Raw genomic sequence first — 23,058 nt, 5'->3', positions numbered from 1 at the left:
AGTCAAGAATGAGAAATTGTGTTTCCTTGTAAGTAAAAAGTGTCTGTACTTACACTGAGATGTGCCACAGCATGGTGCATATATTCTGTATATTCAGTACCATGCATTCAGGTTTATGCCCTTTGCAAGAGGCCTCAGGTCATGCTAGGACACAGACCCACCAAAAGTCCATCAGACACAATGGGAACATTTTTTTTGTCAGTAAATGAGGTTCTAATCTTATCTGAGTTATAAAAGCAGAACTGCAAAGGTATTCAGGCTCCTGACAGCTCATTAAAAACATAAAATTCCACTGAAAACTGCAGAAATCTATAGAGATGGTCATTTGTGTGCCAATGTGACCATCCAAATGTAACTTTTCTCAAATATTACTGAGCCTCTTGTATTTTTGTTCTTGGAGAAATTTCAGGGTTTGGAGTTTTCCCTTTTTTTAGGAAATTCTAAATGAGGGGTATTTTGATTTGTATTTGGTAGTCCACAAGAAAATCATGTTATGATTTAAAATGTTTTTCAAGAAGAAACCTCGGTGACAGGGATGGAAAGATCATAGTTTGGCAGAATGCTACTTTAAAGTATCTGCCAGGTTTTCACAATCCTTGAAAGAATGAACGTGATCTTAGTGGAAAACAGTTGAGTACAAAGCAGAATTATATGGGACAGCACCCATTTAAACACATGAAACATGAGATTTTCATAACTCATGAGAGATAAGATTGGTTTATTTGCTTGTTGTTAGAAGCAGGAGTAAATGAAGAGGAGCTATATGGAGATCTTAATTTTAAGTAGAACTCTCATCCTAATGATCAAAACAAAAGTATCTTGTAAGATCAGGGAATAATGTTTTCATTCTGCTCTGGTCTCTACATTAAGCTGTCCACCTGGAGATCTGTTAATCGATATCTGATTTTTCCCTCTTTAATTGTTGCAGGATACATGCAGCTTTGCTTTGGTGCAGATTCCCCAGTCCCATTTTAGATCTGCTTTGATTTCTAATCTCCTATTAAATTGTGAGTGTCAGCAGTCAGGTGTGAACACTGAAACTCTGTCCCCAACCAAATCCTTGTACCTTGTGCATTGGGGAGGTCGTATCACCTGTTACAAGTCTGTAGCCCATAGAGTCAGTAGCACCTCGAGGCCTCTCTCGCTTGATTCTGCACATATCATCTTAAATCAAGCTCCCTCTCATGTACCTAATATGAAAAAAATTATGTCTCTCTGTTTGTTTGTCTTCTTTTCTTCCCCACAGGTAAAATTAGTATTTTCAAAGGAACCTTCAAAGCCGATGGCCCCACGAATCTTACCAAACCCGCTGGCAGCTGCAGCAGCAGCTGCTGCTGTGGCTGTGAATTCCCCCTTCAGTCTTCGCACAGCCCCGGCAGCCACCCTTTTCCAGACTTCAGCACTTCCTCCAGCACTCCTACGACCAGCTCCTGGGCCCATACGGACCACCCACACTCCCGTGCTGTTTGCTCCTTACTGAACTCCAAACAGGAATTAATTGTACTGCAATAATTTTTCAAATCAAAACAAACAAACAAACAAAAAAAAAAAAAAAAAAAAAGAATCAAGGACATTGAACTATGCAGTGTTTATTTATAGTTTAAAGTATATATGAAGAGCCAGAACTTTTGATAGAGAACTGAACAAATTCTGAAAGGGGGAATGGGTGGTATTTTCTCCAGATAAGAACATTTCTCTTGAGCATTGATCGTTTTAGAACTGATCTCCAGCATTGACTTGTAGTGACATATAAAACTTACAAAGCCTTTTGACTGTGCATTTTGGCACATATTTCCCTGCAATGTCTTTCCTGCTTTATGAAACAACTTACAAATTTGTCTAAAGGGCATTAACTGGTTCCAATGTATATAAAATACTTTATTCTGTAGATTAAAGGAGAAGGAAAAAAAAAAGAAACACTGTGAATAGTAGTACCCTTACCAATCATCCTGCCAAATCAGCAGTTACTGGGTATTTATCTGAACAAAAGTAGATACAATAGATGTCTTGTAAAACAGTAGTATTGTGTCTCTATCTATGCCACTAGGTTTCTAACTGAGTTGCAAAAGATAAAATGAACAAAATTATGTCACTTCGGTAAGTAGTCAAAAATTATTACAATAATGTGGAGCTGTTCCTGGTGAGAAAAGATTTCCTCACTCACATAAGAATGAAATTGATCTAGGTTAGGGCAAGGAAAGTGATAAAGAGGATCTAATGGAAGAAAAATAATTCAGATACTGTACACAGAAAGGGTCAAACGTTTATTTAACCGAGAATGTATGTGTACACTGTGCGTTTATTCAAAAAGTGTAATACATACATGACAGATCAATGTTTAAGACATGACAGTGGAAAACCAAAAATATGATCTTGTCATAAAACAGGCCTGACACTTCGGTGTTGAACAGAGGGAAGACACAAATCAGTTACAGAGAGTCATAACTGACAAATGAAAAACAGGAGAGAAATCCTGGTCTCGTTTAGGTCAGTTTAAAGTTCCTTCTGACTGCAGTGTAGCCAGAATTTCATCCCAAAAATGGCACATATTCATTTTATATCACACCAGTGGGAGTGTCTGTAGATACAGGTAGTATTTTTTGCAATAGGCTTAGTCTTAGCAACAGACTTATTCCCTTGTTTTATTTCCTACTGATGTGATATAAAATGTCTTAATATACCTATAAAATGTAAACAGTGACACATGAGATACATATTACGAGATAGCTGCACATCATGGGTTTGGAACAAATACAACTTTTAGGATCTCAAGGGACCCTTGAATTCTGTAGCTAACCACGATGTACGGACAGCTTAAAGCCTTATATATTTACTGTGAGGCTTAAAGGGGTTGACAGTGTCCCTTTAAAGTAAGATTTATCAGGGGTATATATAGATATATTGTATATATGTTAGAGTAAGAAAAATAACTTATAAACAGAAAATCTACTATATAAAATAATTATATAACCATTGATTTCACATGTGGGTCATTAAGTGGTAAGTAACAAACAACAGAGAAAAAAGTAATCCTTGCTGCCTGCTTTTTCCCATAGGGAGCTGAAAAGTATCTATTAATATTATGGAGTGTGCTGCTGAGTCACATGCAACCACTCTGATGTGTAGCTAAGTGAAATGCCTACCGTACATTTAGGCAGAATAAAATTTAAAAGCATAATTTAAGTTTAGATGGGGAAATTATTTGAAAGATTTCATTAAAAGGCAGTAATGCAAAATATTGACCATGTGGTTGCTATATAATGCTGCCTGTGGTTAATGCAGATAGGTGGGAGATATAGAGGATGGGAATATACAGCACTTTTGACTTGCAGTTCATCAGTGAGCCTTCCATATACATTTGTATTTGCCATTTTTTAAACCTCTCCGCATTTAGATTTTATAAAAGATATATAAAGAGAGAGAAAGAAGAGGTTCCATGGATGTCTGTGTCCGAAGAATTCCAAAGAGATGCATTTATTTATCTAGAAGTGTTAAAATAAGTTCTGTATTATGTATTTGTATTTCATCCAGTTTATTTGCAAACGTTTGTGCCTTGAAATGAAATGAGCTTTTGTTTATATTTAATTCACACCTATGTAGCCATGAAAAAGACATGATGGTGATTCCAGGGCTAATTACCAGCTGGATTGCTTCGGCCTAACTTTCAAAACAACAGTATGAGTAAGTTCCTGAAGCCAAGTTTAGACATCTAAATAACTAGGGGCTGACATTTAAAAGGGCTCTCTACTCTGCAGCTCCCAGTAAAGAGGCAGTCAATAAGCCAGACTTCTAAACCTGCTCCTCACACTCAATTTCGAAATTTTTTTCATTATATTTGGGTACACGAGACAGTAAGATTCAGTGGACTTGGTCTTTTAAGCCTGCTTTCAACCTTCCATCTGTTTGCAGAAGCTGTAGTGCCATTGCCAGCTGCGTTCAGATTCCTCCTTGAAAAGGGCAGCAGCTTTCAAGCTGCACCCCATGAACCACCACTTGTTTCCAGAGCCTTTTGTAAGATCCTGTGTAAGTAAGATCTTGCTAAAGGAGCAGAGGAGTACTCACATTTTAGGAAAGTAGAAGGTCTGGGCAGGCTATCTTTCCCCATGAGGAAGCAGGCAGATGGGAAAATGGGAGATAGACAAATATCCTGAAGGCTGTTATGCACAGCCTTCTGGTGCATGGACACCTGCTGTACATCCTGCCATGTTGTTGTGATGCCATCAAAATAACAGGCTGATCCTTGCCAAAACATGGCCTGTGGCATGTATGGAGGCACAGTACTAAGAGCAGAGTTTCTACAAGTTTTGCTAGAAATAAAAGAGTGTCATTCCAACTACTTACATCAGCTAATCTGCAATGACACCTTCAGTTTTCTTGGACCTCTTTTGTCACAGTGCTCTATGGAACAAGTTTTTGTTCACACAAGTCTCTTTTAAAGTTCAGCTGTAAACAACAAACTCAGTTCTTTTTGTCTCTTACTCACTACCTAATAAAGGATAAAGCCTAAATGCTAGAATGTATAGTGGATTTTCTGTGCCTTGCTGCTCTACACCCCTCTCGGTCAGTAACAAGCCAACGTACCCAGGACATCAGCACAACAGTTCTATTTTATATATATATGTATATATATATATATATATATGTCTGTCAAGGAAAATACTGGCACAGCTATCTAATGGGGTAAAGAGAACTTCTGGTCAAGGGTATGTCCACAGCAGATGACAGAGGAGGTAGCAAACAGAAGACACTTTATACCTACTTGTCAATACATCCAGTGGGAGAGCAGTATTAAAGAAAAAAAATTCCATCATATTTCATATTACTGTAGCACTCCAGGGCCAAGAGGAAGCCTAAAGCACAAGGGAGCAGATTGTTTCATCGAAGACACAGTCACTCACGGGAATAAGAATGTGAAATCAGCCAGAGGGGAAGTGGCTGGGTAATGAACTCAGAAAAGCAATCAGGTTCAGGGATGTTTTCTTAAGTTCTATTCAAAAAGTGTTAAAGAATTACTATTCTGTTCTGACCCAAAGAGATGGTATTTTTGTGGGAGGTATATATCTATATATATTTATATTTTTATGCTATCTGCATTTTTCCAACTACCTATAGCTTCAAACCTTTGTTCTGAGGGATCATCATTGCTCTGAACTATAAAATTAGTTACCTTCTTGAAAACTGCTGTAAAAGCTGATGTGAGAAGTCAGTAAGCAAATGGTATAAATATGATGATCTAAAATGAAAAAAAAAAGGTCTGACCATGTCAAGAAATATTGTATTTGAAAAGTATACATCTTTATTTTAAGATAAATTATATAAAATTATATAAAATTAAGAATAGCTAAATAAAGTTAATATAACTAGAAGAATTACATCTGTCATTTTAGTACTGAAATATTACAATTGGCTCTTCATTTTAAAAGTTTAAAAGACTTTCTAGATGTTGAATCAATGCAAGGATGCTGTTGGTACATGTAATGTCTCACTTCATTATCTTCCATTTACATCAGGAATACCATAACTGAATGGACCTGCCTTTAGTCACTTTTATTTAATTGCCAAAGGTACAGTAGAATGTTGGCCCCATATTCCCTGAAAAGTGAAATCTAGCTTAGAAGGCCCAATTTCTGTGTTTTACTTCCCATAAACACACAGTTTTTAGAGTCTCTTCAAAGTATTCTGGGGAATTTCTAACTCGATATCTCTTTTTAGCAAAAATAAATTTATGACCATTATGTTATTTTATGAACATTAGACCAACACTGAGGAGCAAGATCAAAAAAAGTCATTACAACTGTAACATTCTTTTGGGTAAATATGAAGCACAGACACTCAAATTATGTGGCTGTGGTTGCACAAATCTTTTTGAAAACATATGAAACCAGAAACTAGACGACTTTACAAGTGTCCTGGTTTTGGGGTTAACTCACAACAATAAGAAGCCTGGTCTTTTTACTAACAGGTGTCTGAATTTTCGTTTCTAAAACTTCAGCACAGTTCAAGCTTCAGGACTCTAAGCTCCCAAAGCTGTCAAGAAAATAAGAATAGGCTTCCTGTTGATCAAGATGCATGTGAAAATGTGAGCCTATACTATGTAAAATGTGAAGTATTTTTTTGACATCATGTTTTCTCCTGTTCTCATTGTTTATCTCTAAGTGCCATTCCTTCAGTGCCAATGAATCATCCAGAAGCTTCTGTGCTGGAATTCTGTACCTGACTAAAAGAAACAGTAACACTGATAAATCCCATCTTAAACTAGTTGAAATCTCAAACACACAGTGAAGGGTTTAGCCAAGGATGAGAGCTTTATGGCCTCTCACTTCTACAGGTTTATTAAAATTCAGGACCATTTTGGAGTAAATGTGACTATCTGGAAGATGATTATTACATAGCCTGACCTGAAATGTCAGCAGCTGAAAGAGTCTGTGCTCCAGACCGAAATTAACAATGGTACAAAAACCATAATGCTCTTAACTTTGGGACTCCTGATAGCAGTTGCAGAAATCTTTGATTTCAATAGAGGCAATTTTTTGCTCTTAGTGGATGAGGCCATTTGCAGTCATGCTGTGTACTGCAATTAGGTGTCACTCAACTCTGATTCTGTATTGATACTTTGATAAAGAAACTTGGCTGAGTGTGAAACATGATTAGTGGCTGCCTGGTTCCTGTGGTCAGCTTCATGCTGGGATGATGCTTGGGTGGTGAAAGAGGAAGAATTGAAAGAGTCAATGTAAAGGAATTGGTGAACTAATTTGACCCTTTTTTCCTGTGCAATGTTCTTAAATGGGACTTCTGAGGTATGAACAAGCTGGGACGTTCCTGGATAAAAATGTAGGGACCTTGAAGATCATGAGATCTTAACTTTAAAATAAGTTTGATGAGAAAGAACTCAGAAGACATTCTTTGGATTAGAGGCCAGGGTGACATTGTAGCAATGGTCTTCACACTAGGCACACTCTCAATACCCTGACATTTTTCCTGTTCACAACAGAAATTGAAAGTTTGACCCCCATGATTAGAAACGAGCATAGTTAATAATGTTCATTGCATAGGTATTGGACACTCAATTGAAGGACAAAATAATTTTCCTTGGACTCCATGTCTTCAGGTGTGTTCATACCAGCCAAGATATCACTGCATTTTGTCAACACCTGGGTCTCCAGAAAGGATGTCGATACTTTTTATTTGTTTTTATTACAATTTGATTTTTCTTCTATGTTTCTTTATTGGTTGTCTCATCTCTCATATGAATGAAAAGAATCCATAAAATTAAATATACATTTAAGAAGTATGTAATCATCAATGCCCCTGTTGGGCCATTTGATCAGAGTCAATAAATTGAACAAAGAATTTAAAGCAGCAAAGCCACAGTAATGGTAATATATTGTGAAGAGAGAACATCTAAACTACAGTGCTCTTTACCTAATCTAGATTTTTATGACACAGACAGCTCTTTATCCTGTAATACTTTCCTGAAATATTCATCTTTTGGGATCCTTCAAAGGTTTAATCAAATTTATATGTTTTTTCTTATGTTCATCTATGTGTTTCTGAGTGCAAAAGCAATATAAAAAGGGAAAAAAACCTACAAACCATTTTCTCACTACAAATGCCTGCAGCATTTGTTAACAATGTCAGCCATTTCTCTGCTTGTGGCTCATGGCTGGCATTTACCATGGGAACTGTTCTCATTGAGACATGTATCAGGTGAAAACTGTCAGTTCAAAACACAATCTGTCAAGTGCAGAGATTTGTTTGGGGCACAGCAGAGTGAGAGATGAGAGAACATAGGCAAAGCTGTGCCTTTGTAATAGCCTGTTTGAACCATCTCAAAAATGCCTGGTGGCTTGATGGGGAGAGGCAGAGGCTCTTAATGTGGTCATTCTGTTGTATTTATAATACAGAAGATGTAAATTTGAAAAAAGTCTTGATTTGAGGGTTTTAAGCCAGTGCTTCACTGTGGGGGATGATCCCTCCCCCACCCACCCAAAAGTGTAATCTTTCCTTCAGACATATTTTCAATGTAGACTTGCCATGATATTATTGCCAGTCAAACTGCTGCCTGACTCTGATTTTTGCATTGGAATAAAACTATTCATGTCAGTTTTGGTACCCAGAAGGAGAACCCAGGAATTAAAAATGAAAATATAATGAGCCTCTAGTTGGGTCACATTTTTTTTTTCTTCCTGCAGTTGCTCAAGTCGTACCAGTTTGCTGACATCTACATGTCAATCTAAGAGAAAATGCCTGTTTCTTTCTTCTTCTACTGTTTTTATAGTTTTAGAAAGGAGATGGAAAGAGCTGTAGCTCTTTATCCAATGACCCACACTAAAGCCACCATGTAGTCAACAAATGCCTGCACATGTACTGCCTCTCTGCACACACACAGATTTACTTCCCTCCAATCCTTCTGCTAAATCACAGTTTGTGACTCCTTCAGCACCATGGGACAGTTCAAGGAGCATTTAAGAGGAAAAGAAAAACCAAAACACCCATTTATGGACTGTGTAATATGGGTTATAATACAGTAACCCTTTATCCCCTTCAGTGGCACAGTAGAACCATGTGGCTGGAGTCCTGCATTAAGCCCCTCATTACAGTATTGGCTGCTATAAATGGTGAGCACTGAAGCCAGTTTTTTTGGCTGTGCTATAATTAAGCCTTCTCCCTAACTGTGTAAGGTTCTCTGCTCTCCGCAGGGGTATTTTTCATGTCAAGTGAATTCTTGGAATAAAACCTAGAGCTTTTATCACCTCCTTGTACAGCTGCGAAAAGCAGTAGGGAAAGAAAAGAAGTAAATTAGCCTTTCATGTTTTATTGATACCCGTGTTCCACCTGACTGTCAGGGATTTCATAGTGGCACAAATACTCCAGAAGCTCTTCAGTTCTGCTCTTTGAGACAGGCTGCAATGGATCACTATCCCATGCACTAGATATATATAATCCACAGCAGTATGCAAATCATCTACCACTGATTCATTAAAGTTTTTAAATTTGGATAAAAAAACCTCAAAACCTACCAGAACCCAGTGAAAGCACTAGAGATAAAGAACACACAAGTTACATGATGTATCAAAGAACCTTCAGGAGAACATCCAAGTTAGTCCAACAGGAAGTGCCAGAGAGTGTAACTGTTCTGGAAATTAAATGTAGGGTGGCTCTTTCTGAACCCAAGTGTGAGAGCAAGTTTAACCCTGCCAAATACACTGCAACTGTTGAGAACTGGAGAAGTTTGTCAGCATTCTTGAACAATGTCCTTCCAGCTATAGACAACCTCCAACATTGCAGTGAAAAATTTCAAACATGAGACCAAGTTATTTAGCAGGGTAATGAAATATTCTTCCTAGTACTTGCAGATAACCAGCATAAGCTCTTCATTTAGTAAAGCAAGGCAGAGTTAAACAACTGGGTAGTAATTTACTATCACTAGTGCCATCAAGTACTGACACTTTCACAAAAACTGGCCCTGATCCATTCACTCTTCAAAAACACTATAAATTTAAATGACATTTTTATAAGTCCAAGAGTAAAATTTTATGGTCTGGTAGTTTGTAATAGTAGTTTTGACTCATAAATAGTCAATATAATATCTCCTCTTAAAAAAAAGAGTGGAGGGAGGTGACTGGGGCAATTATACCTCACTATTTAAAACACCTGATAACTGCCTGAGGGCCTTTTAGAGGTCAGAGTTATCAGCCATGTGGAAAAAGGCAGTTGTTTAAGAAGATAGCTGAGTTGTCCCATGGGTAAGTTAGGTGAGACAAAATTATCACAATTTTAGTAATTTCTTCATTAGGTAAGTGTAGATTAATTCCTCCAGATTTGCTTAGGTATTTGAGACTGTGACCCATAAAAAATATTAGATTGGTAGTGTGAAAATTCAAATAATTTTGAAAGAAACTAACTGAAGTCTGCATGGGTTATGGAGTAAGGAGAATTGTTAGGCTGGGGAGAGAAAGTAGAAGGCAGTTTAAAGTTGCATCTGGCTTCACTGGTGATTTTGTACGCAGAAAAAATGTGCTCTTGAAATTCTTTGATAACACGTATTAGGAGCTATCATCTATTGAGAAAGGAACATTTTCCAGAAAGAATAGAATGGCCTTGGGAACTGATAAAATAGAAAGGAGATGTAACTGAATAGGAAAGAAAGGCACAATCATGTATTTAGAATCTAATAACAACTAGCTCTAAAAACTGAATAGATCTAGACAACTGAAGAGCACAATGTACAAGTATTACCAGTTCTGGTAATGGGTTACAAATTTGATATAGCTGTTAAAAATAAAATCAAAAATTTTAATTGAGGTATATTCTGTATTATACCACTACAGAATAAAAGCTTTGTATTTTGAAAACTTCATTGATTCATAATAAAGTGCAATTAAATCTTTTTGGAAAAGACATGAGGGATGAGAAAATAATAATAGTAATAATTATAAAATTTACATGCTTAAAATAAGGATGGAAGGCTGAGCATGAAAGAGATCCAATTGCTCCCTTTGCGATGGGATGGAAATGGTGGTGACCATCAGGAAGAGAAGAAAGCTATTCAAGGTAAGAAGCTCTCCAAGCATAAATACTTGAATTGATGTCTACAAAATCACCAGTGAAAATTCTGCGGAAATTAAAAGATACTTGTAAGTGTTAAAACACAGAAAAGGTGTCAAGCAGGCAAAGACTGAGGTGATCCTCAGGTGGGCTTTGTCTTGGTTATGAATGAGGTTCTGTGCCACATTTGCTGTGGCAGCATCTAACTGGGCACAATGCCCTAGTCAGCAAGACTGTTCCCTTTTCTGTCAGAGCATACTTTAGTGTGTTGTTCCAAAACATGTTAGTGACTTTACTCATGACTTGATAAGTTAGGGAGAGAAATATATGATATATTGGGGTTGACTTGTCATAGGAAAAAGACTTCTGAATCTTACCCAAGGTCTACTTCATCTAAGTATTCACATAATTATAATAAGAAAATTGTTCCAAATCTGAGTGTAAGTATGTATGTTTGTTGGTAGCTTTTTGGACGCTGCATGTCAGCTGGAAGAGTCTGTCATATTCTTGCTGAAATAGGATTCAGTATAGTTTTCCTAGACAATCTCATGTCAAAATATATCTGTCACAATCAGTTGCTAAGCATAGCTCAGGCTTGTACAAAAATCAGACAGATGAGTAAAAATATTTAACAGTGCTGAAAGCAAAAAGTATGTCTCTAGTTCACTGAATTCATGAAAATATGCAGAGTTTAGCAACTGTTTAAGACTTGCTCATCTTTTGTTTTGGGCAACAACTGACTTGGGACTTTAGGGCAGGGCTTGCCATAGGGAGACAGATAGCTGTGACCAAGTCCCTGCAACAGAATAAGGGGGTGAAGTCAAAATAAAAGGCTTCTTCGCTCTTCACTCATTTCCGACTCTTCAGCTGAGGTTGCTGAATCCTGTGAGTTGTGGTCCTCAGTGAAGGAGTGCCTACATGTTGTATGACTGTGCTAGGTGGGTAAGAAGCTATTCAGTCAAGCTGTGGAGTTCCAAAGGTCAACAATAAAATACAGATCTTATTGAAGCTACTGCACTAGTCTGTGATGCCTGCTTCTTAACACTTAGCATTCAGTTCAGGCTTTAGCTGATAATTAGGTAAATAAATTGCCACTTGACACCTGCTTGTCTTTACTTTTTCATGCCTTCCTCTGCCAAGAAGTCACAGATTTGCACCTTTCTGGGAGGAGCTGGATATAAATGTTGTGCTGTGGCATACTGCAGATGCATTTTCCACTCCATCCCATATTTTGCAATCAACAAAAAATAAAACCTAAACAAAACCACAACAACCAAAAAAAAACAACTCTCCCTGCCAAAAAAAAACCAAACCTATGAGTCAATGTTCAGCAATATGCTCCATATTTTATTTGTTGATTTAAAATATTTCTCCAAATTAAGCATGTTCAAAATATTTTACAGAGCTAAAAGCTTTTTGTGAGTGCAGCACAAAAACATAATCTGTTTTGGCTAAAAAAAGGAAGCCTTCTGTTTTCCTTACAACTGAGGCCAAACCAATTTTAATTTCTGACTTCTTAATTAATGTTAAATACAATTAAGACTGAGTTTCTCATAAAAAACCCTGCAGCACTTGTAGATTTACATTTATTTAGTCCACTGTTTTATCTTTAATTTGAAAATTTTAAGTAGAAGAACAGTTAAATTCAAAATCTCAAAGCTTATGCCATCTGTTAATGGAAATCTATATTTCAGAGCTATGCAGAGCATGGTTAATAATTTGGCCATTTAACAAACTGGCCATTTTACAGCCTGGCTATTTCTTATTTATTTTTGCTATGTTGGTGTCTAAAGGTTCTCTGTGCTCATAAAATAAGAATTTCATTTTATGGCAGAAGACAAGTCTTTAAAGTTATTTTCATTATATCCCAGCACAGCTTGGGATATAATGAAATGGATTATATCCCAGCAAGAGCACACAGCTTGAGAAGCTTTCACAATTTTTCATGAGAAAAAAAGGAAGAGACTGGCCATCTGAGATATGAGATCCAAGTTCATCTGACACTCTCTGGAGACCTAAGCTTTTGCTTGGACCTTAGTAAAGCTGTTAGGTACTAAAGCATTTCCCCAGCCTCTGATTTATTGGTAGGTGAGTTGGTTCCTTCATTACTATACACAGTAATGCAAATATGTGCACCTCTGTCACTACTTTTCACTAAATGTAGATTTTTGAGCTGTTCTCCATGAACAGTCTACTATGGGATGAGATTACTTGTGCCCTGGAAGTGCTTATTTTCCCCACAGACTGCAAAGGAAACATTGGATGGTAAATGAGAAGTAGACATCTGTGCTATGTGAGTCTGAAATTGATCACAAAGTTAAGCAAATATTGTATGTCATTAATTAATTCTGTGTAAGCAAGTTACTATTTAGTGCAGGGTGGGGGACAACCAGCATGAAGTCCAGGGAATGGTAGAGCACAGTGATGGAACTGAGTCATTCATGTGCAAGATGAGTGTGGAAAAAAACCATAAATATCCTCGTTAGTAAGTTTAGTTTCAGTCTTAAAAGTGAAGAGGTTTTTTGCAGTGAAGGTTTCATTGCACCAAGAGTGTTAATGTAAAGGTCTTGAAATAGGGTTTCTTTTGATTTGGGGTTTTTTTGTTTTGTTTTGTTTTTGTGGAGTTTTGGATGTGTGCATGTTTTTTTTTTATTTTGGTTTGTTTGTTTTTTTAATTTTAAGCAAAAATTAAGGTGTCCAAAACTCTCCAGGGACCCACTCTGTTTTAGCAAGGGCAAGGAGACTGGCCTGCTCCCCAGGGCGGGGGGTGCTGGGAGCCAAGGGTGGCAGCCAGACAAGGGTCTCCCAACAAGGAGCTGGTCCCAGAGCAAGGTGTGCAGGAGCTCTGACAACAGGGACTCAGTCAGATGAGAGCCCAGGTCTATCCAGGCCAGTCTGTCGTGGTGAGACAGGTACCAGCCAGGATCAGCAAGGCAGGCAGGGAGAAGAAGGTGCCAGACGCACCTACAGTGTACCTTGGGCATCCTGCAAGGGAAAAATGCAGCTCCCAAGTCAAAGTGTCCCAGCCAAGGCAGTGTCTCTCTCAGCTCCTTCTCTCACCTAAGCTGTTCTCCAGCAGGTGGTTCCCATCTTGCATGGCTAAGCTGTGTCAAAGCAGCCCAGCCAGCTCACCCTTGGGAAGTGAAGGAGTTTTTTGACCCTAGAAATTACAGAGTAAAAGGGAATCAAAGGGCAGGAAAAGAAATGGGGACACTTAGCCTTACATACAAGCACAAAGAATAACAGAGCAAAGGCAGTTGAGTCCTTCTCCCCCTACCCAGCACTTCAGTCAAACACTGGTATTTGCAGCATGGATCATCAGGCTAAAATAAAGAAGCAGAAGACTGAAGCAAATGTAGAAGTTTGTTGAGGACAGTAGGAGTAAACCTTAGGTATAAATTCTATTTGGCTTATAAAAGTTTTCTGATAAGAGTGATATGCCTTCCTTACATCCAACACTGCTCAGTCCCTCCCAGGTAAGAGCACTTATCCTCTCTGTTAGTGTCTCAAAAAATTCCTCATTTGAGAAACCACAATTGTCTAAAACTTTATCAGAAGCCAGGTGTTTCCTTCCATTGCACAAAGCTATTGGATAGAAATAGTAAGTTTTCACTATTGGATAGAAATAGTAAGTTTTCACTTTTTGTATGGGTCTTTTGCAGTCTTTTCTAAAGGCTGAAGCTGTTTGATTTGAAAGCTCAGAGGTGACTTAACTGTTATAAATAAGCACAGCCTCATTATTTTTCGAGGCCTATAGCAATTTTTGGTGGCTGAGATGTGATAAATAGTTTGGAATAAAAGTGTTATTTTCAAATCATAATCAGAGAGATGACCCCTTTTAAAAATGGTCATATTCTACTGTAAATATGTCCTGTCTTACCAGAGAGAGTGGCTGTGAAATTTTCTGAGAACTGCTATTTCCACTTTTCTCTGCTTTAACATCAAACTCCTACAGATTAAATAATTACCTCATGCAAAAAACCCCTTGTTTTCTAAACTATGTAGCTGTTGACAGTTTTGTGTCATTCTGAAAGAAATTATAATAGCTTAATACTATTTTATAGAATCAGGATGTACAGCTTTATGCTTGGGTGAGGTGTGGTGGATGGAATCTTCCTCGTTTGGCCTCAATATCCTGGTGTGACCAGAGCACAAACTCGTGTGTCCCATCACTGCTTTTGGGAGCATGAACATCCTCTTGTAGCTGTAAAAGAGCTGAATTGCTGTGTCAGTGTGTTGTTACCTTCACCTTGTTCCAGTCTGTTACCCTTTGTGACAGGCTGTGGTGGAGAAATCCTAATCTAGTGAAGGCACCATGCAGATCCAGCTTTATATGTTGACCATTTCTTATGCTGGTGAATTTCTCAAGGTCATTCTGCTACTAAAAATGGGCTCTGAGTAAGTGCTATGGAGAATAGGATCTGGTCTATGGTCCCATTAAGTGATGGGACTGTCATGAAATTGGTAACCACCAGTTACTGGGCTGAAGTAATACACTGACTAGCATGCTTAGCCCACCATAAATAATAAAACACTTCAATTTGGTGGTATTGGCCAAATAGTATTTTCCATACAAATAACATGGAAGAAAATGTTTCCATTCATAATCATATAGCTCCCTGTCCACTGAAGAATTCATCCCAGTTTTCCGACTTCCCCTAAAACTCTTCACCATCTTCCTAAGCCAGATTTTCCTGGTTTGTGTGTGTGTCTTTATCCTCTCCCAAAATCACAGAGCTCAAGTATCCATGTTGGTGACAGCACTGCTTAGGACAAATTTATTTGGTGCTATTGTCCTGGAAATTATCCACCCAGTAGGAGGAAAAATTTATTTGGGGGATAGAAGTGTTTTATTAAGAGCCTGCCCAAAGAAAAGTGGGCTAAAAATGCAGCTTCTGTGCTGCTAGCAAGATGTCATTTGTTGATTATTGATTCCCAAGAGACAGTAGGCTGTAAAATTTGTCTTAGGAAGGGCTGAATTAGAGAGCATATGAATATAGCTTCTTTCTGCTTTGACTTTGATGCTTTATACCTTACTGAAATTCTATTTCTTTTAATTAGCATTCTGAAATCTGGAAAAGCATTAGGCAGAGATTAGCATAAGACAAGGCATCAACATTGTCAATACAACTGTTATGTCCAGGATACCTTGCAGGAGGGAACACATGCATTGTGTCATTCAAGCATTTGCTGAGTGATGGAAAAGGAATTTTGGGGATCAAAAATATTTGTTGAAGGGTTGCCAAAATTCTACACAAATGTCCTCCTAAATATTTAGCTCTTTATCTTGGAACCCACTATTATGGCCTAAATGCTTAAATCTCCAGAGACTTTGACAGTGCTATATGTTCTGCTCTACAAGTACTGTTAGAGAGCAGAGGGGGTGACCAGAGTGTCAGAGATCACAGATTTTCTTCCCAGAGGTGTTAAAAAATGAGCCCAGAGGGACTGGCACACATAGATGTGTGATTCATCGGTGTGTTTGGACAGGAGCAGAGAAAGTATTGGGGAACACTTGCTTTTATCCCACTTGGCTCACAAATCACTAAACTCTTGGCAACATGGAGATGTAAAACACAGATAAGAAAGGTGGCAAATGATTTAATATGGATTAAATAAACTAGTGTAAGTACATGTCCAGAAACTGTGGAAAGCTGTTCTTGTTATTTCCCCATTTATTTGAAAGCATGTCCTTCTGCCCAATATTGACCTATCTTAACCACATCAGAAGTTGGTGGTGGTCTCCTTGGAATTAATATGTTTTCTTAGCTTCCTTTCCTCATTATTTATTTTCTTCTGTTCATTCTAAGTTCCCTGGTTTATCTGTGCTACTAGAAGCTTGTCTAGTTCCACTTGTTTCTGCAAACTACAATTAGTCCACCACTAGCAACTTAAACATGTCCCTTTGTGCCAGTTCTATACAATTTTTTTAATGCTTCCCGGAATGGTGACTCTATCACTTCATTAGGCAACTGAATCAATGCCTGACAACCATTTCAGTGAAGAAAGTTTTCCTAATATCCAATTTAAATATCCCCTGTTTCCCCTTGTCCTGTCACTGGTTGCCTGGGAGAAGAGATTGACTCCAATCCCGACTACAACCTTTTTCAGGTAGCTGTAAAGAGTAATAAGGTCTCCTTCATGATCCTCCTTTTTTACAGGCTAAACAACCCATTTCCTCAGTCACTCCTCATAAGACTTGTGTCCCAGACCCTCCACCAGCTCCTTGCCCCTCTCTAGACTGGCTCCAGCACCTCTGGGTGTTCCTAGAGAGGGCCCCAGAACTGAACACAGGACTGGAGGTGCAGCCTCATCAGTACAAGGGGATGTTTGCTGCCCTGGTCCTGCTGGCCACACTGTTCCTGATACAGGCCAGGATGCTATAGGCTTTCTTGATCTCCTGGGCATGTGTTGGCCCATGCTCAGGTGATTGTCCAGTAGCCCCCCACCCAAGTCTTTTTCTGCCAAGCAGCTCTCCAATCATTCTTTCTCCAGCCTGCAGTGATGCTGGGGTTGTTGTGACCCAAGTGCAGGACCTGAACTTCAAATTACTGAGCCCCATGCAATTGGTCCATGGATGCAGCCTGTCCAGATCCTCTGCACAGCCTTCCTACCCTCCAGCAAATCAACACTCCTGCCCAACTTGGTGTTGCCTGCAAACTGACTGACTGTGCACTAAATCCCCTCATTCAGACCTTTCATTGGTAAAATAATCAGAACGAGTCCCAGTACTGATCTCTGAGGGACACTTGTCACCAGATGCCAACTGGGTGTAACTCCATTCACAACCACTCTCTGAGATCAGCCAGCCTTCTTTTTTTTTTTTCCCAGCAAAAGATACGCCTCTCCAAGGCCTAAACAACCAGGTTCTTCAGGAGAATTTTGTGGGATACTGTCAAATATTGTCAAAGGCTTTACTAGATTCTAAGTAGACGTCTACCTTTGCTTCCATTTCTTCAAAGCTTTTTTTTTTTAATCCTTTTTTCCTTTTTTTAATTTTTTTTCCTCTGCTGAACTTCAGTTACTGTACATCATTCAAGCAGCTGGTGGAACTCTGTTTTGTATTTCTGGTGATCACTTACTATTATCTCTTCCCAAGCTATATAGGCTCTCCCTTTTTCAACTCTATTCTCCACTTAGAAACTCCACTGGTTTTTTGTTTGCTTTGGACTTCTCTAATATTGCTGCCTTGAAAAGAAACCATGTCAGAAATGTGTAGAGGTATTAAAGAACTTTTTGCCATTCTTTGAGAATTCATCTATGACAGCAAATAAAGACTTTGTCTCATTGACATAACGTCTATGACTAAAATGAATTGGAATAGGATTTGTCTGATTAATTGCATCACTCTGGGAAAAGCTGACATCATTTAGTTGTGGGATTTTAGTGTATTAAATGATTCCTTTTAAATATTTTGTCTGGAGTTGATTTTGGAGAATGCACTGGAAGGTGCTTCATGTACTACTACATGTCACACCATGCTATGAAACAAAAGTATGCAATGGGGAGCAGCATGAACCCGAGACTACGGTTATTATGTCACTAATGTGGCCATTAAGTTTTCATGTTAAGATTTATTATGCTGTCATTACAGCACTTTTGGTTTTGATGTATCAAACCACTACAGTACATATTTGTTGACATCTCATCTGTTTTAGAAAGGCAAATGATTACAAGTTACCAAGGAAACTAATAAGCAGTATGCAAGGAATCGGCTGCACAATTTGTTTTGCTGGATAGCAAGTCACTGCTGTTTTAATGTCAATTAAATTACTCCTACTTCTCACACTGATAAAATAAAAACAAACCATGTACCATTTAAAAAAATTATAGCCATATCCATTTAGTAAATGGAAATGAGCATTGTATTGTAGCTTAGATGAAGATGGAAGTTAAAGAGGGATGTAATTTGTTGAAGGTTTTCTGTACTTGGTATACAAAGTGCTTTATTTTATGACTTTACAGAAAATCTTCTGTTCCATTAAGTCCGTAAGACTCCATGACCACAGACCTTAGAACCTGAAGGATTTTTTAAGACTAGTAGATACAAACTTGCTTCCTTGCTTTGAACTGCCTGGACAGTTTGATAAAAAAGAATTTCATTCAGACCTGCTGTTGAGCTGTACTGTGAAAAGAGAAGTTTGGAGTAAATCATATCAGTGGGATTGAAATTGATTTAGGCTGGTGACTCAGATAAAACAGGTCACCTGCCCCAACTCCTGAGCAGATTACACTGAGGAGCTGTACAATGCCAGGAATGAAAATCAAATAGTTTAATTTTTTTGAAAGCAAGAGGAGATCCTCAGGGGACTATACCCTTTGAAGTTATAATAGCTGTTGTTAGATATTGTTGTGTCTATTTTCTGTGGAAGAAATATTAGGGACTCTCTGTAGCCCTGGAGAGCATTTTTTTATGGTTCTGACCTTCCAGTGAAGGACCATGAATTTTTAAAATAACTTTGGATATTCTTTGCTATTTGTTTTTCTGCCCTGTTCTCCTGAGCCTTATGTATTCTAGATGGTTTGGTTCAATGAGTTGTACCACATCCCCTTTCCATATATGTGAGCTTTCACTCCTGGTAAGTCCCCTATAATATTTACAAGGCAGATAAAACATAAGGCAAAAGCTGCTGCTGCCTACTCACAGCTTAAACTGACTGTCAGTGGCCATGGAAGGCCAGGAGGGTGTGTGTAGCTGAGCCCCAGGGGAGGCAGGCAGCTGAGCAGGACATGCTCACTTACAATGGAAGGAATAGAAGGTGGGAAAATGGTTATCATTTTGAAGATATAATTTTGTGGGGCATTGCTACCACAGTAATTTGTTAGATGGATTTATTTTCTCACTTGTTGGATTTGCCCCCAGTGACAGTAGCACTGCCTTCACTGTAGCGATTGCACATTACAGCTTATGCAGAACAGATCTGTGTCTGCTACAGCCAAGACCAGACCATATCATATTATCTGGTTTGTGTACAGCTTAAAAGGACTAATCTTTCCTCCCTTTATCAGTAATACTGAAATGAAAGCAAGCATGAGTATTTCTTGATACTGAAAACCTTCAAAAATGTGATATTAGCTAGGTAATATTTCTTAATGCCTGTGATAGCAAGGACAGGCAAGGTGGTGTGCCTGTCCCTTTGGCTTTGAAATCCCTGAAATCATAGGAGATGTGAAAGTATCAGCTGAAAGCATTTTTAACTGCTTTCTGTTTGGATAGCATTTCTTCAAAAGTACTTTTCGTGGTGGGGTTGGTGGGTGTTGACCACTTCTAAAATGAAAATCAATAATTGCCTGTGGCAAAATTAGATCAGCAAGCTGTCTAAACTGCAGGTGCTGGTATTAGTGAGGCAGTGTGCATGAGCAGCAGGGGATAGCTGGATAGGGAGTAAGAGAAGTGGTTACAAATGAATTGGTGGAAAGAAATAGATAGGAATGTTATGTAGAAAACTAGTATAATATAATTGTTTCTGGGTTTTCTGAACTTTTAGTTTTTCTTACCAAGCCATATATTGAAAGTTTTCACTGATCCTGTCAATAGACCTTGTTCCCCTCAGGTTTGACTTGAATGCCTGGGGCTGTTTTTGCACAAGTCCTTGTGAAAAATGGTAGGGACAATAACTTCATGGTGACTTTTTTTAACATCCGTCCACAAAAGATGTGAAGTTGCTGAAACTTGGCTGCACAGAAAAGTCAAAAAATCCTTTTGTGAAATATCAGATACACCAATACATATTTCACTGGTGTATACAGATATGACACTTTCATTTTGTTTTGTCGTGTTTGCAAAGACTGAAAATTTAAATATGAGATTATTTACTAAATGTTCTATGAATTTAGAAGGTATATTACAAGTATGCAAATGGACTAGGAGTGGGAAAGTACACACTGCAAGACTGAAAAAGATGGATTAAGTATTAAATTCAGGAAAATATTTCCTGCAGAGGAAAAGATGTCATCATAAATGAGAAACTGTTACAACAAATGCAGCTGTTGAGTGTTTAAGGAATTGAAGTTGAAGAGAATAAGACTGAAAAAAAATTATTCTCTAGCATCCTTTAAAAAGTAACCAGAATTAAAATTAACACGCACAGTGTAATCACAAAAAAAATATGAAAAGACAAAATGGAAATACAGTCAATAAAAGTATTAATCAAAGACAATAGTTACAGGATGACTTTAAACCTATCAATCAAACTTTAAACAAAGAAAGAAAGTGGAGTAAAGTTTAGATTCAAATTAAGGAATTAAATTATATAGTAAATCTGGCAACTGTTTCTAGATTTGTATAAGTAGAAGCCAGTCCATAATTTTCCCCTGTGGAATAAAGACGAGAATTTCAAAGGATTCCTCCTGGCTAAATGCATTTTACATAAATGCATAATGCAAAAGTGTAAGCTTCAGGGAGAAACATTGCGATTATATACAAAGTTAAAATTATGTGACATTTAAAGTAAAGCTCAGAATATGTATATATGGAACACAGAATGTTTATTTCTTGGCCTCAGATCAACAACAAATTGCTTTTATGGCATCAGCTTTCACAAAAATGCCTTAAGGGTCAAGGGGCTTGAGTTTGAGGAGGGGGGTCTTCCCTAGTAGAACTGAACTGCTCTTTAGCTGTCAAGAACACACACCAGTCGATTAAAGGCAGGAGGGGGGAAAAAAAAGGCAAAATACAAAAACATTGGGGCAACTAAATGAACTGGTTTTGAAGGCATGAATTTCTTCAGTGTGGTAAGAGAAAAGGAATGACAATCATTAAGATGTGGCTGGGTTGAGCAGCACTTGGAGCAGAAACGGTGTGAGCTTTCACATGAGTTTCTAATGTACTTTCAGTCAAGTGAAAAGGGTATGCTGAGGAGAATAAATGAAATATTCATGTTTTCCTAATGAGCATCAAGGGTCCCTCAATTTTCTGTTTGATATTACTCTATCCAGACAACTTGAAATTAGATCACAGGTGGGAAAGCTGCAGGGAATAACACAGGATCACAGAATATTCTGAGCTGGAAGGGACCCACAAGGATCATAAAGTCCAATGCTTTAAGTGAATGGCCCAAATGGGGATGGAATGCGTGACCTTGGCGTTAATAGCACCGTGCTCTCACCAACAGAGATAATGCTTCAATCTATCACAGTGATGATAAGGTGATGTCAGAGACTGGCAGGAACCTGGAGGAAACAGCAGGGAAGCTATGGACTGGCAGACTGGCTCCTAGCAGCAGACCAGGTTTACTCACTGATGGCTGTTTACATGTCCCAGACTGGAATATAGGATCAAAAGGGATTTTTAAATTCTAGAATTCCAAATCTAGGGGAAAGCCTGAGGGGATTTTAGAAATTGTTGTGCTGCTGCTGGGAGATGGTACAATTAGAGATGCTAAAGGAGGGAGAGTAAATGACAGAAATGAAGTCTGTTTCTTATTTATAAGATGGAGCAATTTCCTCTCATGGAAAACACTACCATTCAGGAAAATAAATATTATTTTAGACACTTAAGGCTAAACCTTTCAAAGGTGCAGCTACACTGAACTTCAGCTACAATGAAAATTCCCTAGCAATTTTGCAAATCCACTTTTGAGTCAATAGAGGCTCATATGAAGTACTCCAGGCTTCTGAAACAAGCTCCTGCACACATCTTTACATCTGCTTGACAGGTAGAAGGGCAGGAGCAAAGACCCTTTAAAGTTAAGGAAGTAAATCTTTAGTCCCACTGCTCTAGGCTCAGGCTCGCATAAACCTTCTATAATTATTCTGAATGTGCAAGAGAAGAAACCTGTAAAAATGTTTAACCAAAATGCATGTGCTAAGGTTATTTATTTGGGCAAGGGAAGGGAGGATGCTCTGTGATTCTGCATCAGGCAGATGTACTGAGATAGTTTCTACACTGTTATTTGGTATAGGTGTGGGATATTTGTTAGAATATTTCCTCTTGTGCTGTTGAGCAGTCACTAACCTATATGGATACATGAACTATCTCTGTGGCTTCAGTCCTTTGAATAATTAACTGTGCTGGGCACCTTCTAGTTTTGGAACATGTGATAAGGAAACTCAAAAGGGACCTTGATCAGCCATTTTGCATTTGTTTTTTGGAGAGGGAGCATACTACCAGCCTTCAAGTCTAGTTAATGAAAGCCACTGTGGGAAGTCTAGTTTTATGGTCTAATCCGGGAAGACAAGATCATTTTGCAGACAGAGGTCAAGATTTTACCTCCCTCCTCCCCAGCCCACTGTGAAAGCAAATTTAGCAGTCTTAGCAATTGTCCTGGTTTGGGCCAGATTTGGGAGAAAATCTCTGAATGGGGTCCCTCTAGAAAGCAAATTCAAGCAACCCCTCTCCCCCACTGGTTAGGGAGACATAAATCTCTATCAAGGAAAGTGGGAAAATCCTGTTTATTTAGCAAGGAAAGTACTCAAAAACATGAAAAAAAAAATAATATTAAGCAATAGAACCTCTCACTGTTCTGAAGAGATGACAAATTCAGAGTCCTTTTTGTGGGATGTAGCTCA

At 38.3% G+C, this 23,058-nt stretch overlaps 1 protein-coding gene across 2 annotated transcripts in view; it reads left to right on the top strand.

Annotated features, from left to right (window-relative positions):
* Positions 1 to 8,161, top strand: part of ZNF385D (zinc finger protein 385D) — a 414,757-nt gene extending 406,596 nt beyond the window's left edge. For both annotated transcript variants that reach the window (XM_050971656.1, XM_009086110.4), the window contains one exon: positions 1,247 to 8,161. In XM_050971656.1, the coding sequence (XP_050827613.1) occupies positions 1,247 to 1,480 (234 nt within the window). In that variant the 3' untranslated portion in view covers positions 1,481 to 8,161. The remainder of the gene's footprint in view (positions 1 to 1,246) is intronic.
* Positions 8,162 to 23,058: the final 14,897 nt, after the last annotated feature.

This window comes from Serinus canaria, chromosome 2 (genome assembly GCF_022539315.1).
Source record: "Serinus canaria isolate serCan28SL12 chromosome 2, serCan2020, whole genome shotgun sequence".
Classification (NCBI taxonomy): domain Eukaryota; kingdom Metazoa; phylum Chordata; class Aves; order Passeriformes; family Fringillidae; genus Serinus; species Serinus canaria.
Note: the sequence above shows the minus strand (reverse complement) of the source record. Positions and strands in the feature narration are given on the sequence as shown.